General features: G+C 48.8%; 6 protein-coding genes across 6 annotated transcripts; 1 reads left to right on the top strand and 5 right to left on the bottom strand.

Annotated features, from left to right (window-relative positions):
- Positions 1-8: 8 nt before the first annotated feature.
- On the bottom strand, positions 9-2,120 carry ASPGLDRAFT_179571 (uncharacterized protein; the record flags this gene model as incomplete). Its single annotated transcript, XM_022542946.1, has 5 exons — positions 9-351; positions 414-1,132; positions 1,192-1,834; positions 1,885-1,985; positions 2,046-2,120. The coding sequence occupies 5 exons, from the start codon at positions 2,118-2,120 to the stop codon at positions 102-104; spliced, it is 1,788 nt and encodes a 595-aa protein (XP_022396971.1). The 3' UTR covers positions 9-101.
- Positions 2,121-3,384: 1,264 nt separating this feature from the next.
- On the bottom strand, positions 3,385-6,436 carry ASPGLDRAFT_135086 (SMEK family protein; the record flags this gene model as incomplete). Its single annotated transcript, XM_022541343.1, has 9 exons — positions 3,385-3,876; positions 3,928-4,364; positions 4,415-4,582; positions 4,635-5,438; positions 5,488-5,811; positions 5,868-5,914; positions 5,971-6,052; positions 6,117-6,213; positions 6,323-6,436. 9 exons carry the CDS (start codon positions 6,434-6,436, stop codon positions 3,385-3,387), a joined length of 2,565 nt encoding a protein of 854 aa, XP_022396970.1.
- A 1,555-nt stretch (positions 6,437-7,991) lies between these two features.
- ASPGLDRAFT_39266 (DUF914 domain membrane protein) lies at positions 7,992-9,430 on the top strand (the record flags this gene model as incomplete). The annotated part of the gene is made up of 3 exons (XM_022545052.1): positions 7,992-8,251; positions 8,310-8,500; positions 8,559-9,430. 3 exons carry the CDS (start codon positions 7,992-7,994, stop codon positions 9,428-9,430), a joined length of 1,323 nt encoding a protein of 440 aa, XP_022396969.1.
- A 90-nt stretch (positions 9,431-9,520) lies between these two features.
- On the bottom strand, positions 9,521-10,128 carry ASPGLDRAFT_891496 (uncharacterized protein). The gene is made up of 2 exons (XM_022550457.1): positions 9,931-10,128; positions 9,521-9,891 (listed from the first exon to the last, which is right to left on the bottom strand). The coding sequence occupies exons 1-2, from the start codon at positions 10,031-10,033 to the stop codon at positions 9,611-9,613; spliced, it is 384 nt and encodes a 127-aa protein (XP_022396968.1). The 5' UTR covers positions 10,034-10,128; the 3' UTR covers positions 9,521-9,610.
- Positions 10,075-11,404, bottom strand: ASPGLDRAFT_891589 (uncharacterized protein). Its single transcript, XM_022550459.1, has 3 exons — positions 11,078-11,404; positions 10,859-10,967; positions 10,075-10,789 (listed from the first exon to the last, which is right to left on the bottom strand). Exons 2-3 carry the CDS (start codon positions 10,951-10,953, stop codon positions 10,225-10,227), a joined length of 660 nt encoding a protein of 219 aa, XP_022396967.1. The 5' UTR covers positions 10,954-10,967; positions 11,078-11,404; the 3' UTR covers positions 10,075-10,224.
- ASPGLDRAFT_135351 (uncharacterized protein) lies at positions 11,182-11,963 on the bottom strand (the record flags this gene model as incomplete). Its single annotated transcript, XM_022541370.1, has 3 exons — positions 11,182-11,411; positions 11,471-11,575; positions 11,879-11,963. The coding sequence occupies 3 exons, from the start codon at positions 11,961-11,963 to the stop codon at positions 11,182-11,184; spliced, it is 420 nt and encodes a 139-aa protein (XP_022396966.1).
- Between the last annotated feature and the right edge of the window lie 1,075 nt (positions 11,964-13,038).

Raw genomic sequence — 13,038 nt, 5'->3', positions numbered from 1 at the left:
GCATGGTTGTTTGTTTAATTACTAGTACCTAATTTATTATACATGATAGATGTACATAATCAGTGTCTTCGATGCCAATGCCATCCTTATACAAGTGCTTGCTAATGCATGTCCCTAGATGAATCTCTGACGAAACCAACCAACCACCTCACAAACTTCTCCGTGATATAAAACGGCGGAAAACGCCCATCACCACCATCGCCACATTTTCCACTCTCAACTATGTCCCTGAATGTATTCGCAATACTCTCTAGGATGCTTAGATCCTGTTCAACCGTTGTCGCGGATGGAGCTGTGACTATGTACTGGAAGAGGGTGATTATGGAGGTTAGGACGGATTGTGCGTGGATCCTACTCACAGTCAGGCTTTGTTAGTGGCTTAATTGGAGGTAGGAAGGGGAGGGAGGGAGTACCAAAAATTCCCAGGCATGATAAAATGCCTCGTCCGTACCATAAACAACAACGTCGAACGCGCCACCTGATGACACAAATTCATACTCGACGATAATAATGGCGACTGTATCCCTGCAGTAGCAGTGCTAGCAGCACTAGCATGAATCCTCCCCAGACAAAACCAATACTCCAAATGAATATTATACCCCCTAAGACTCATATCATGCAGCAAAATATCCGGTACAACGCGCCCCATCCCAGATAAAAAACTATCCGGTGGCAGAGAAACCGGGAAAGCAGCCTTGAAGTCATTGAGTTCCTGGTCTAATTCGCGGATATGTTGCAGGCGTCTTGCCTGTGTTTCTGAGGATTGCGCCTGTGTTGGAGCATGTTTTGAGTATAACAAGTTATAAATCTTGGATTTTATAAGAGACAGCCGAAGATCAGACGGGAAGAGTAGTTCATTTGGCGAGAGCGGTTTCAAGAGAAACCGGTGAGTTGAAGATTCGGAGATGTACGTGTCTGGTAGGGAGAGTATGCAATCACTATCGTGGATTAAAGGGGGCTGGAATTGTCTGAGGGAGAGGTCTTTGTCGATGAAATAGGTTAGCCAGAAGAGGGCTCGGGTGTGTTGGTTTGTGGTTTGGTGGTTGGCGCGTAGGTTGTAGAGGATGCGGACGGACATGGAGAGGAGGAGTTCTGCGAGTTGGGGCTGGCTGGTGGGGAAGATGTAGAGGGCCTGTTGTTGTTGTTGTTGTTGTCAGATCATAATTTCTGATTGTTGGGGAGGACACGCACCAGTAGAACTAAAGTCTCCAACGTTCTTAGATTCTCACTATCCATCATTAACTGTGGTACCAAGCCCAACGCCGCCTGGATGTATGCATCAGGCTCTGCATCCGCGAATTCAGGCTCGTGTCTGTGTATCCTCCCAAGAAGCGCTGTCAACGCAACTGGACAGACTAAATCTGCTGCCTTCATATCATTCCCGGGTTGGAAAATGACACTCGGATCGATATCTGATGATAAAGTCTCCGTTTGAACAACAGGAAAAACAGAATAAAGTCCCGTCCTTGAGAAATACTCAATCGCGCGCTGGACTAGTTCCCGCGGAGGCCATTTTGGCATAATAGTTCTAGACTGATGCGTCGGATATTGTGCTCTGAATGAATAAGATACTTGGTCTAGGAAGTCATCAATGTTGAATGTATGTCCCGTTCGGTGAACAATAGAAAAGAATGATGGGTCGCAGTATGATAGATGTTTCCGAAAGGCATCTTTCGCCGCGTCGAAGCCGTATGAATCGAGTATATCTGTTTGTGCAGCTAGCCATGCCGCTGGGCTTGGAGTTAGAGACGGAGTCTGGCTCTGATGGCGCTCTCGCTCTGTTCTTAATGCTTCTTGTAATAGCTGCACTGTGGCTTTTGCCTCCGCGAGTTCTCTATAGATCATTAGCTTAGGCTTATCTCTTAGAAATGTTAGGAGTCTCACCTGCGGACATCTCTCCGCTGCCCGACTCGCGGAGTGAACACACACGACACACCCGCTAGTCTACAAGTCTCACATGCTGGTTTTTCCCTATCGCAGCGGATCTATCATCACTATTAGCCAATACATATAAGTTGTTTAGCCAGTCCTGGTAGGTGACGTACCCTTCGATACCGGCATAAATTGCACGCCGTCCGCGCTCTTCCCCGTTGCGAGGCGGCAGCGGAAGTCTCATCCATGAAGCGAATCATTCTGAACTGCAAGTGGATTGAAAAGAAGCAGCGTTTTTTCAGGGAAATGTTAATTAAAGTAGGTTTTTCCCGTACCACACCACCGTATATATTACTCCGCAATGATGATGAACTTGGTCGATTTCCGGGGAAACGGTCATAACCAACCCAATCCAACTTTATTTCAACGGACCGGGTTGGTTCAACCGTAATTCATATCCAGTACCGTAATGGTATTCTTCAATATTCTCAAAGAGATACGAGTCTATTCTGGGTAAAACAAATTACGCAAGAAGCTTTAGGGCACAGCGCCGTTATGTGGATGTAGCCACGCGTAACCGTGAGGCGCATGTTATTGGTCAGTGCTCTTTTGATCACGGGACTTTTTGAGATGAGATATGTACATTTTTAATAACTATGAGATTGAGATCTCAATAATTTCTTTTTGAGATATACTCCGTACAAAATTTTTGATATGAGATTTGACTAAGCATCTCATCTCATCTCATCTCATCTCATTGCATCTCATCTCATTGCATCTCATCTCATTGTATCTCATCTTATCTCGAAATGTCAGCCTACTAAGGTGAACTACGCTCTGCTTTATACTAAACAAGTTATTTAAAGCATCGATGAAAGGAGAAATTCAATTCCATTACATGCATAAATGCAAGTTCATCCATCCCGTCTCATCTCGTTCAGTTGAACTCATCGAGCCAACAACCCGACTCCAGAGGTCCTAAACACATGAAGGAAACAAAATACACACGCGAAAGAAAATGAGAAAGTGGAAAACACCAAAGGGTTCTATACATAACCACAACGTCCAGGTTGCGAGGGACGATGTATGTAACCGGCAGAAGGCAGTATCCCGGACCAAGAAGAGAAAGAACAGATGCAATAAAATGGATTTTCCGATTCCAGTGCAAGTAAACAAACCCCGGGAACGACACGAAACGAAACATGATATCTAAAAATGCCAAAAATAAACGTGTAATAAAAAAGGTTGGCAGCATGAGAAAAAAAGTACAGGAGAAGCAGAAACGAAAAAAAAAACACCGTCACTTCATCTGGTATCTTAAGATAAGCAGCCGGAAGGAAACGCAAAGACACTCAAAACAGACAGGTATCCTGACAACAGTTCGCTAGGGAATAGGGATATATGGTTATTGATTTGTGCAAATAAACGCCGATATGTATGGATGCCGTTCAAATGAAACACGTATAAAGAATGTCACGGGATCAACTGCCTTCAATGCCGGATTATTTCATCTCAATTCTCCTTTTCACTGCTCGTTGTGGTTGTTGTGTTGTTGGAGGACTTGGCTCCGATATTAATCGAAATCTTCTTCGGTGGTGCACTGACGTTGTTGGTACTTTGCGTGTTTCCCTTTTCTATGCTCCTCTTTCGTCGCAAGAACCCTGCGCTTCCGGAGTTACTGCTCGTTGAGCTTCGGCGTTTCGGTCCACCAGAGGTTAACTTGACTAGTTCGTCTTCGTCTTCCTCTTCGCGGCGACGTTTTTCTGATAATCGTTCGGGGGGAGGTTGAGAGGGTGGTGTTGTGGGACTCATGCTAGGATCTTGCGTAGCGCAAATTTCTTGCCTCACGGGCTTTTCTTCTTGTTTCTGGGCTTGTGTCGAGTCCATTTGTGTATCCATGGCATCTTCGTCATCGTCGTCGGGGTAATCAACTAATGGTTTGGTGGCTGGAAGAGGTGGAAGAGCAGGCCTGTCCCGCGCAGTATTGGGGTTGGTTTGCTGCCACTGTAGCTGATTAGCATACCGCGAAACGTATGACTTCAAGACGGTACTCACCTCCTCCTCATCATCTGAGGTATTGAAGTAAGCTTCCTCTGCAGCATCCATCTCTCCAACCCCTGACCACCGCTGTCCAGTGGGCTGCGTTCTTGGCGCCTGTACTTCCTCGCCCCGCGCAGATAGCGTAAACTCAGCCTCAGCCCCGTAGCCCTGCATCTGTTCGTAACGGTTGACCAAGTTGATGAATGTATCGACGTAGACGATGCTCAGGAGCTTTTCGCGGTATTTCTCAACCACATGCACAATCAACGTTTTGATATTTTCCCTTCGGATGCATTCGAATAGTTCGAGACATGCTGAGTTCAGGAGGTTATCGCGGGGCATCGTTTCACGGACAATGTCGAGAATAAGGCCGAATGTGTTGTGGCGTGTCAGGATTGCTTGGTAAAAGGTGTCGTGGAGGCCAATTAAGCCGCGGAAGAATTTCACGGCAGCTATGCATAGTTAGACATGTGTCATTGAAGACCGGAGCTTGTGTACTCACCCAGTTTGAGATGTTTTTGGGGCACGGTGAGCAACTGTGCTATCCGTGGTGCTATGGCTTCGGTTTGGAGAACATGGCGATTTCTGAACATGTCTTGGCGAATGAAGAAACCAAGGATATCAACAAGATGAGCGTATAATGCCACTTCGTGGAACGTGAGGTCGTAAACTAGACAATTGATTAGCTCTCTCCAATTGGCAGTCGCCAGTATAGGACATACAATTAGTACGATGCTCGAGATTGCCCATCGGCATAAACAACTTTTTGGCCGATTCATCAAAGTGGTGTTGCACAAACGCATCGGACAGGATGTTGTTGGGACGGAGTTTGGCAAAGTAATCGGGTCCAGCCCGACCCATCGCATCCTGCATGGTGACTTGAGGATCAAGCAGGACCTTGATGGCATCTGCCAATTGGTTCTTAACACCAAGGTCGGACTCCATATGCAGCAGGTCAATCAGGGTATCCGTGAGGGGTGTCTTCTTTTCGTTGACGGCCTTGAGCATGTAGCCGCGCATCAAGATAGGGTCATGGTCGAGCAGCGCCACCAGAATATCGATACCGGTTGTTCTCACTGACGGTCGTGGGTGTTTCACGGCAAAGGCAATAACGGCGAAAAGGCCATGGCCGATGAAGTTGGCGTATAGGCTCGCGCGGCCTTGAGGCTGTAGGTTCTTTGCGATGACCGCACATTGATGGAGGAATTGCACGGCGTCTTCTTTTCGTCTCATGTCCGGGTTCCTGGGGTCGAAGACCGAAAAGAGCTCTTTTAAGAACGCCGCGTTCGACTGAATATGGTTCACGATTTCGACCTGGTTGAAGAAAATCAACGAATTGAGGACGGAAAAGGTCGGGTCATCTAGAATCCGTGCCAAAACCACGTCCTTCAGGTATTGTAGGCGCCATGTACAGCGTATCTTCTTGCGAATGATGGGGTCTTTGATCGGAACGACTTCCTTGAAGCGGGATTCGTCTGCGAGGTATTGTCGGTGGTTTGCTTTATGGGTAGGGAACTCGGGATCGTCTGTAGAACCGTCAGTACCAATCTTGCATTACACATGACCAACACGCACATTCTAGAGCTCCAACAACTCCGAGGATAAGAGGATCGGCGACGACATTTTCGATGATGGTGTTATCGTTAAGGAGGATGACGGATTTCATGATGCTGCAAAGGCGATGTAGATCGGGTAGACTTTCGAGGTCTTCTGCGACGGAAACGAGAGGGATCAATTTGGTAACGTAGTCATCGCGGATGACAATCTTGGATAGTGTATCTCGACCGGGCTGCGACATGCTAGCAACTCTCATAATGTGTTCAATTTCCGGTAGGTTCCCGAGCTCCGGCGCGGGCAGCATGACCTGGTGGTAGCTATCAAGGTCTTCTGATAAGTCATCTGGCAGATTCGCATTAGCCAAGCACCGCGCGATGAATAAAACCAGCAGGTCCTACCTGTTGTCGCCACACCCATGTGGTGCTGGACACTGTGGACGAAATCCCTTGACGGACTGTCAGCCAACCAAACCAATCCCATCCCAGTAGAATTGGTCTTTACCAGATAACCGCGCAACCCTCAGCCTCTTGGAAGCTCAGCGCCATATCCGTCCCAGTGGGCTCCGTCCATACAATTAATGTCTCTGTAGTCGCACAACCATCAGTAACCCATCGAGTGAACCACGCCGTCAAAGAGGAGGCACCCACCTTGCTGCTTCTGATACCCATCATCTCTGTTTATTTTCGTCTCCAAGAGCACCCGACCAGGCTCATCTTCAGACTCGACAAATATTCGCGGTTCATCCTGCAAAATTTTTCAAAAGGCCTGCGTTAGCGACTGACCATCTTCCTCGGACAAAAACAAGCGCGATCGCAGGTGACGTTGCGCGAATGCCCGGGCAAGCGATTCTTACTCCCAAGAACTGGCCGGTGCAAAACCCCGTTCCCCGATCAAACCAGTCATTATCCCTGAGTTCGTAGACCTTGACGCGCTTGCGAACGCTGGGCGGTTGCGGCTCCAGCGCCATGATCGGGCAGGGCGGAAAAAGGAGATGTGGCAGTGTCTCGTCACTCCGGGCTCGATGTGAGTGTACCGGCGCGAGAGGAGAGCGAATGGGCAAGCGAGCGAGTGGGAGGAGGGAGAGTGACGGGATTGGAGAGAGCGAGAGCGGCGGTCGCGGGCGGTCGCGAGGGAGTCACGGGAGACGCGAAGATAAGCGGGGGATAAAGAAATTGAATAGTGCGATAGAGGAGATGGTGGAGAGTGAAAAATCGATGTTGATGGATGAAGTTGGGGGTGGAAGTCGGGCGATGGGCGGTGGTGGTGGACGATGATGAAAGATGTTTGGGAAGGGTTTGACTGCGATGGAGATCAGACACCAGCCAGACTCTCTCAGGCTGAGGGCGGGCCACCAGTCGGCCTCGGCGAGAATATTCAGAAGAAAAAAAAAAAAAGATAAATTAAATTAAGAATTAAGTGAAAGCAGCAGTGAACACAATTATAATAATACAAGAATATCACACGCGACCACAGAATGGGAATCATCCGGAGAATCACCCGACCGTTACTCGTACAGGAAGAGCACTGTTATTGTTGTGTATCTTACGCTGGGCAGCTTCGAGAAGCCTTCTGACAATGCAATCCGCGATCTACAAGCGCAAAGTCAAGTTTCAAGTGATATTTTAACCTACTCCGGAGTACTATCTTTAACTGGCTTTACCGGGGATTTCGTTAAGGGGAACACTAAAAGGGGGGCAACGGATATCCCGAGGCCCGGGCGATTTATGATTATGGTTATGGTTAAGCTGCCATTGTTTGGTCCGGGCTCTACTTGATAACATTGATAAAGAACGCCTCTATAGTTATATGTTCTTATCCATCCTTTCCATTCTCATCCATACTAATGCCCCCCGTACATAATCTGTATGACTTGTACAAGTATCCTGCTAGAAAGATTCCAGAAGCAAGATGAAGTCATTCCGGTCTTGCATCTAGTCATGTGACATGTACTCAAACAAGCCTCTTTTTTGACATTGACCATATCAGGAAGACTGCAGACTCGAACGAATCCTGGCGAGTCCAGCGAACGGTGATTGTCAATGCAGAAGCGCAAAGCGGCTCTTCGCATGCATCTTGTCCTGTCTGTGCTTGCCTTATCACCTTATTTGCAAGGCAGAAACATCAACAGGATATGATTGGCTATCGGCCATTCCCGCCAGCGGAACATCGCTGAACCTTATATGATAGGTTAAGCGCAATGACAGGCTGCTATTATTGGTCTGAACGGCCCCACATAGACTCGGCTTCTTATCGATGACGGAACGTCTCCCGATGAGGAAAAGTGCGGACTGGATCGAGATTTCTCCTCTTTTGATTTTTTCTTCAGCCAGCCACTGGCTTCTGGGCAGTTGGAATTGGCTATTCATTCGGCATCCATACCCCTCTGCTTGGTCCTCCCAGCGCTGTCCACTTGAAAAACCTTGCACCTGGGGTCTGAAGACTTGTTCACCACTTATCCGCAGACCGTGCGACTCATACCGAACACCAGGATCGCGACACAAGAATAGTACAACGGGCGTACAATGGCCAATCCCAAAGACCAGATCACCGTTCAAACTACTTCCACCGAACCCGAGAATACCCTGTCGCCGCTCCTCTCACCGAAACAAAATGCCTCGGTAGTTGTCACCGCCGCGGAGGGAGAACCAGAGGCATCCGGATCTGGATCTGGAGATGGAGGGGAAGGAGGGCCACCGGCAGCAGGGGACCAGGTAGACGAGCAGAAGAAGGGGTTTTTAGCATACTTTAAGACGAAGGAGTTTTATATCACTTTGCTGCTGGGGTAAGATTCCGGAATCAGGTTCTGATCGGGCCTGAAGCCCATACTAATGACGGGATAGACAAATATTGGCAATCACCAACACATCAACGAGTACATTCACGACACTACTGAACCTCGAAGGGACATCGATTCCTGCCTTCCAAACGTTCTTCAACTACGTCCTCTTAACCCTCATCTTCACTCCATACACAATATACCGCTACGGCTTCAAGCGCTGGCTCCGCTTAGTGTGGTATGATGGATGGAAATGTATTACACCCACCCCCAGTACAATCCCATAAAAAGTCACTAATGTGTACTTGCGCAGATATAATCCTCGCCTTCTGCGACGTCGAAGGCAACTACTTCATCGTCCTCGCCTACCAATACACAACCATGATGAGCGCCTCCCTCATCAACTTCTGGGCCATCGCTGTCGTCGTTATCGTCTCCTTCCTCTTCCTCCGCGTCCGCTACCATATGACTCAAATCGTGGGTATCCTGATCTGCATCGGCGGCATGGGCGTGCTCATCGCTTCGGACCATATCACCGGCGGCGAGGGGGCGGCTTCGGACGAGTTGAAGGGTGATCTGTTTGCGCTGTTGGGCGCAACATTCTATGGTCTCACGAATACCTTCGAGGAGTACTTCGTCAGTAAACGGCCAATGTATGAAGTGCTGGGCCAAATGTCCCTCTACGCCCTAATAATCAACGGTGCCCAAGCCGGCATCTTCGACCGCGACTCGTTCCGCACCGCGCACTGGAACAGTAAAGTCGGCGGCTATCTTACCGGGTACACCCTCTGCCTGACCTTATTCTACTGTCTCGCACCACTACTCTTCCGTCTCGCCTCCGCAGCATTCTTCAATATCTCCATGCTTACCATGAACTTCTGGAGTGTGTGTATTGGGATCAAGGTGTTTCATTATACGGTGCATTGGATGTATCCGATTGCGTTTGTGTTGATTATTGTGGGGCAGTTGATTTATTTCCTTGGACGGCGGGTGTTGGCGGAGGCGAGGAAGCCGTGGTTAGGTGAGGATCAGGAACGCGGTGTTGATGGGTTGTTTACGGCGAGGAGGAAGATTGGTGCGAGTGTTGAGAGGGGGGTTGTTGCTGGTTCTGGTTCTGGTTCCACTGGTGAGGATCAGGGTCAGGGTCGAGAGGAAGGTGAGAGAAGGGACCCTAGTATCGTTTGATGTCCAGATATACCACATATAGCACGTTTATTGAATGAATTTAATACCATATACCCAAGAATGAATATCACTTTCACTGTTCACGTATATCCAGAATACAATAAGTAGATAGTGAGGGCAGACACCCATGCAACCGCAGCAACCAATTTAATGCCAAGCAGCCCATCCCACCCCTTTTTTTTATATGTAAGAGCCTTTGCCTTTGCCAAAACCGATGGACAATAAACAATAAACAATAAACATAAAACCAAAAGCATAAAAGAGAGAAGGCAAATCCTTTTTACCCAGCCCCAGAACTAAATCTAAACAGAAAAGGCATACCTCGCGCAACCAGACCCGAACAAAAAACACCGAAAACCCACTCCCAAAAGCCCGAGAGACAAGACACCACTCACAAGCACAGGCTGCGGAGACAGACCAAGAAACAATCCAAGATTCAAAATAGACAACAGATAAAAAAGACCATGCACATCACACAAAATAAACAAGGGAATACCGACTCCAGAACCAACAGGCCAAACAAAACCACGTTCCCATCGTCAGTAAATCAACCATGTACGAGAATGAAATAGACAAAAACGCAATTAATCCGTTTCTCCACATATGGATCAGACCCAAAAGACAAAAGATCCCTTCATCATCTTGGTCGTATATGTACCATGCTCGTTTTTGGTATGTCAAGCATAAAAATAAAATGAAAATCGTCAAAGTCAAACCTTTTTCTCACAACGCCACATTGCGGAACGAACTCATGTTGGAATGAATGAATGCTGAAAACGTGAAAGATCAATGTTTTAACCCCAAACAGGGGCTTGAACGCCGAGGCCGCTCTTGGATCCCCACACTCCGCTGCCGTTGCCCCAGCCAACTGGGGCACCGGTGGCAGAAGCAGGAGGGATGCCAGCCGAGTGATCATTGCCAGCATCACCGGCCGTGAAGCTGAAGCCCAGCGGGGAGGGCAGCGGTGTGGTGGAACGCTTAGTCAAGCCTGGGTTGGGGACGGAGCTGGTAGTGGGGATCGGCCGCGAACCGATGGGACCCACCGAGCCAATGGGGCCGGCGGTGGACTTGGAAGTGGCTGTACGCGACGGTGAGTCGGCTCCACCGGGCGACGAGGTGGATGTGACCGATTGGTCTGCGGGATTACCAAAGACGGGGTTGATGCCGGAGCTGGGGGACGAGGTGCTATTCGCGCGGTTCGGGGACTGCAGCGCGGACGCAGCGGTGGGAGTGTGCACAACTCCGTCGGTGCTGGCTGGGCCCGGGGTATGGGCGTGGGACAAACCGAAGGGATCCACACCGCGGGGGGAAGGGCCTCTCACGCCGGTGGCCGAGGAAGGAGTTCCGGTACCGCCCTGGCTATCAGGTCGCGAAGCGTCATCAGCGTAACCGCCCGCAGGAAAGAAAGCGGGACTATCATTGCCGTACAGGGCTCGGTGTTGGCGAGTAAGTAGATCTCGACGGCTTTCTTCACTCATCGCGGCGGGACTCAGAGAACGCTCGGGCTTGTTGTTGCCAGACATTTCGGAAAGCAGGCCTTTGGAAGACAAAATAAGAATTAAAACCATGTTCAAGAAGTGAGAGAGAGAGAGAGAGAACAAAAGCAGAGAACCAGCCAAAAATGCAAGAGGTGATGTCGAGTCACACAATGTATTATACAAAGCAGCCGAATACACAAGATGCACGGGAAAATCGCGGGGAATATCAAAAAAGAACGGAGTGAAAACAATGGTCATGACGAAGAAAAAGCGCTACCACGTACTTCGGTTGTACTGCTGCTCCTGGTGGTAATTGCGGAGTTCCCTTTCACGCTGTGCCGCCATCCGACGCTTTGCCTGCATCATCTGCTCTACTTCATTGGGACGGTTCTGGAATCGTTGAGGCGTGTAGAAGCCTTGGGTGTTTGGGGGGTGGGGGCGAGCGCCATCGAACTCGCTGATTGAGTGGTGACGGGAGGCCATGGCGCTAGCAATGCGAGAATCTGTAAAGTTTAGAATATGTGCCAGATTGGGTATATCAACCGGGACAGAAGAGGCATACCGTAGTCGGCATAAGGACGACCCATCATGAGGGGCATGGAGTCCCTCCGCGGAGCATTCCACAGCTTACCGCTCTTGACGAGGTTGTCAACCGCCCGATCGACCTCTGTGAAGAGGACATGTTAGCCGATATGTCTAAGAATACCCCTCAGTATAGCCGAAGAACCAAGCCAGTGTCACGACGTATGTTTTTCGAGACCCAAGAAACATTCCACATCATCGGATTTCGAGACCGGGACCATCCACCGGGTATCTGTGCAGGAAAGAATCGGGACGAGCTTATGCATACCATCGAACTGGGACGAAAAAGCCGGCATTTCCTCGCGCTGGGAGATCGAGCTGGATCCTAACGAGCGAAACGAGCATGAGTTTCTGACCGTATATAATTCGACCATGATACCGGACCTACCTGACCGAGATGGAGGAATCGGCTGTTCCCAAGAAACCTGGCGCGCGGCGGGGGCCTGCCAACCCTGAGGCTCGTAGTACGACATGGCGATCGTTCACGGAGGGAGAAGGAGGACCGAGGATTTAGAGTAAGAATAAAAAGATTCGAAGCGGCGAAGGGGAATCCTGAGAGGAAAAAAAAATAAATACAGCGTCAGTCAGCGTGGCCAGCGTGGAACGGAGTCGGAGGTGATAAGCAGCGATAACCGAAAGGAGAAATGGACACGACAAAAAAGTAATGATATTCAGAAAGACATGATAAGTTAAGTAATGAGATAGAGAGGCAGAGAAAAAAGTGTGGGAGAGAAGTGAGAGGCGATGGCGACGAGCGATGACGATTTATGGGGGGGTGAAATATGCCGAATAATGCGCACCGCAGCAGTCATGAGCTCTCTTTCTCTTATAAAATTCCCTGCTAAGAGGCATCTGCACTGCAACCACCGTCATAATGGCCGGGGGTATCATGTCATTGGTGCCAGACGCACGGCCGTCGAGATGACCGGGATTGCCGGAGATGCAGAGAACAACAATTGAAAAGAGTGAAAGACCTACCAAAGAGCGACGCCTATTATCTACCACGAGTCAACGAGGCAGATTATGAACGGAATTGGAAAAGGACTGACCGGACCAAGTCACCCACAGTCAATCCAGAATTCCAAAAAAGAAGAGGGAGAGGGGATGGGAGGAAAGGGAAAAAAAAAAAAAAGGTGGAGGAGAGGAGAAAAGGAAGCAGAACAGCAACCTTGGAGAAGAGAAGAAAAAGAAAATTAAGAGGGGGAAAGAAAGTCGTAATAATAATAACAACCAAAAGATACAGTAATACGAATTGAATCCCTAGTAATTAATGATACAAAAGTTGATTCTATAAGTCTCTGAGCGAAGGAGAGAGGGTGAAAAGGAAAAAAAAAAAAAAAAAAAAAAAGACACACACACAACCGAGTGGAGCGAGAAAAAAAAGTGGGAGACACAAAAAGACACAGGGAAACACTCGGAATCGGACTACCGTGCGCTACGGATTCTTCCGTGGCAGTAGTGGGTGTGTTACTATCAATTGATCTTTTTTGAATAGGAAGAGAGATATATTCTAGTCTAGTCAATTGCTACATTCAGATCGAGAACCGA

This window comes from Aspergillus glaucus (genome assembly GCF_001890805.1).
Source record: "Aspergillus glaucus CBS 516.65 unplaced genomic scaffold ASPGLscaffold_25, whole genome shotgun sequence".
NCBI lineage: Eukaryota > Fungi > Ascomycota > Eurotiomycetes > Eurotiales > Aspergillaceae > Aspergillus > Aspergillus glaucus.
Note: the sequence above shows the minus strand (reverse complement) of the source record. Positions and strands in the feature narration are given on the sequence as shown.

Excerpts from the sequence above, each read along its gene's own strand:
- ASPGLDRAFT_891496 (XM_022550457.1), bottom strand. The coding sequence starts at position 10,033 with ATGTGGAGAAACGGATTAATTGCGTTTTTGTCTATTTCATTCTCGTAC. Across the intron at positions 9,892-9,930 it reads TTTGGCCTGTTGGTTCTGGA|CTTTTTTATCTGTTGTCTAT; the intron begins GTCGGTATTCCC and ends GATGTGCATGGT.
- ASPGLDRAFT_891589 (XM_022550459.1), bottom strand. The coding sequence starts at position 10,953 with ATGTCTGGCAACAACAAGCCCGAGCGTTCTCTGAGTCCCGCCGCGATG. Across the intron at positions 10,790-10,858 it reads ACTCGCCAACACCGAGCCCT|CCAGGGCGGTACCGGAACTC; the intron begins GTACGGCAATGA and ends GCGACCTGATAG.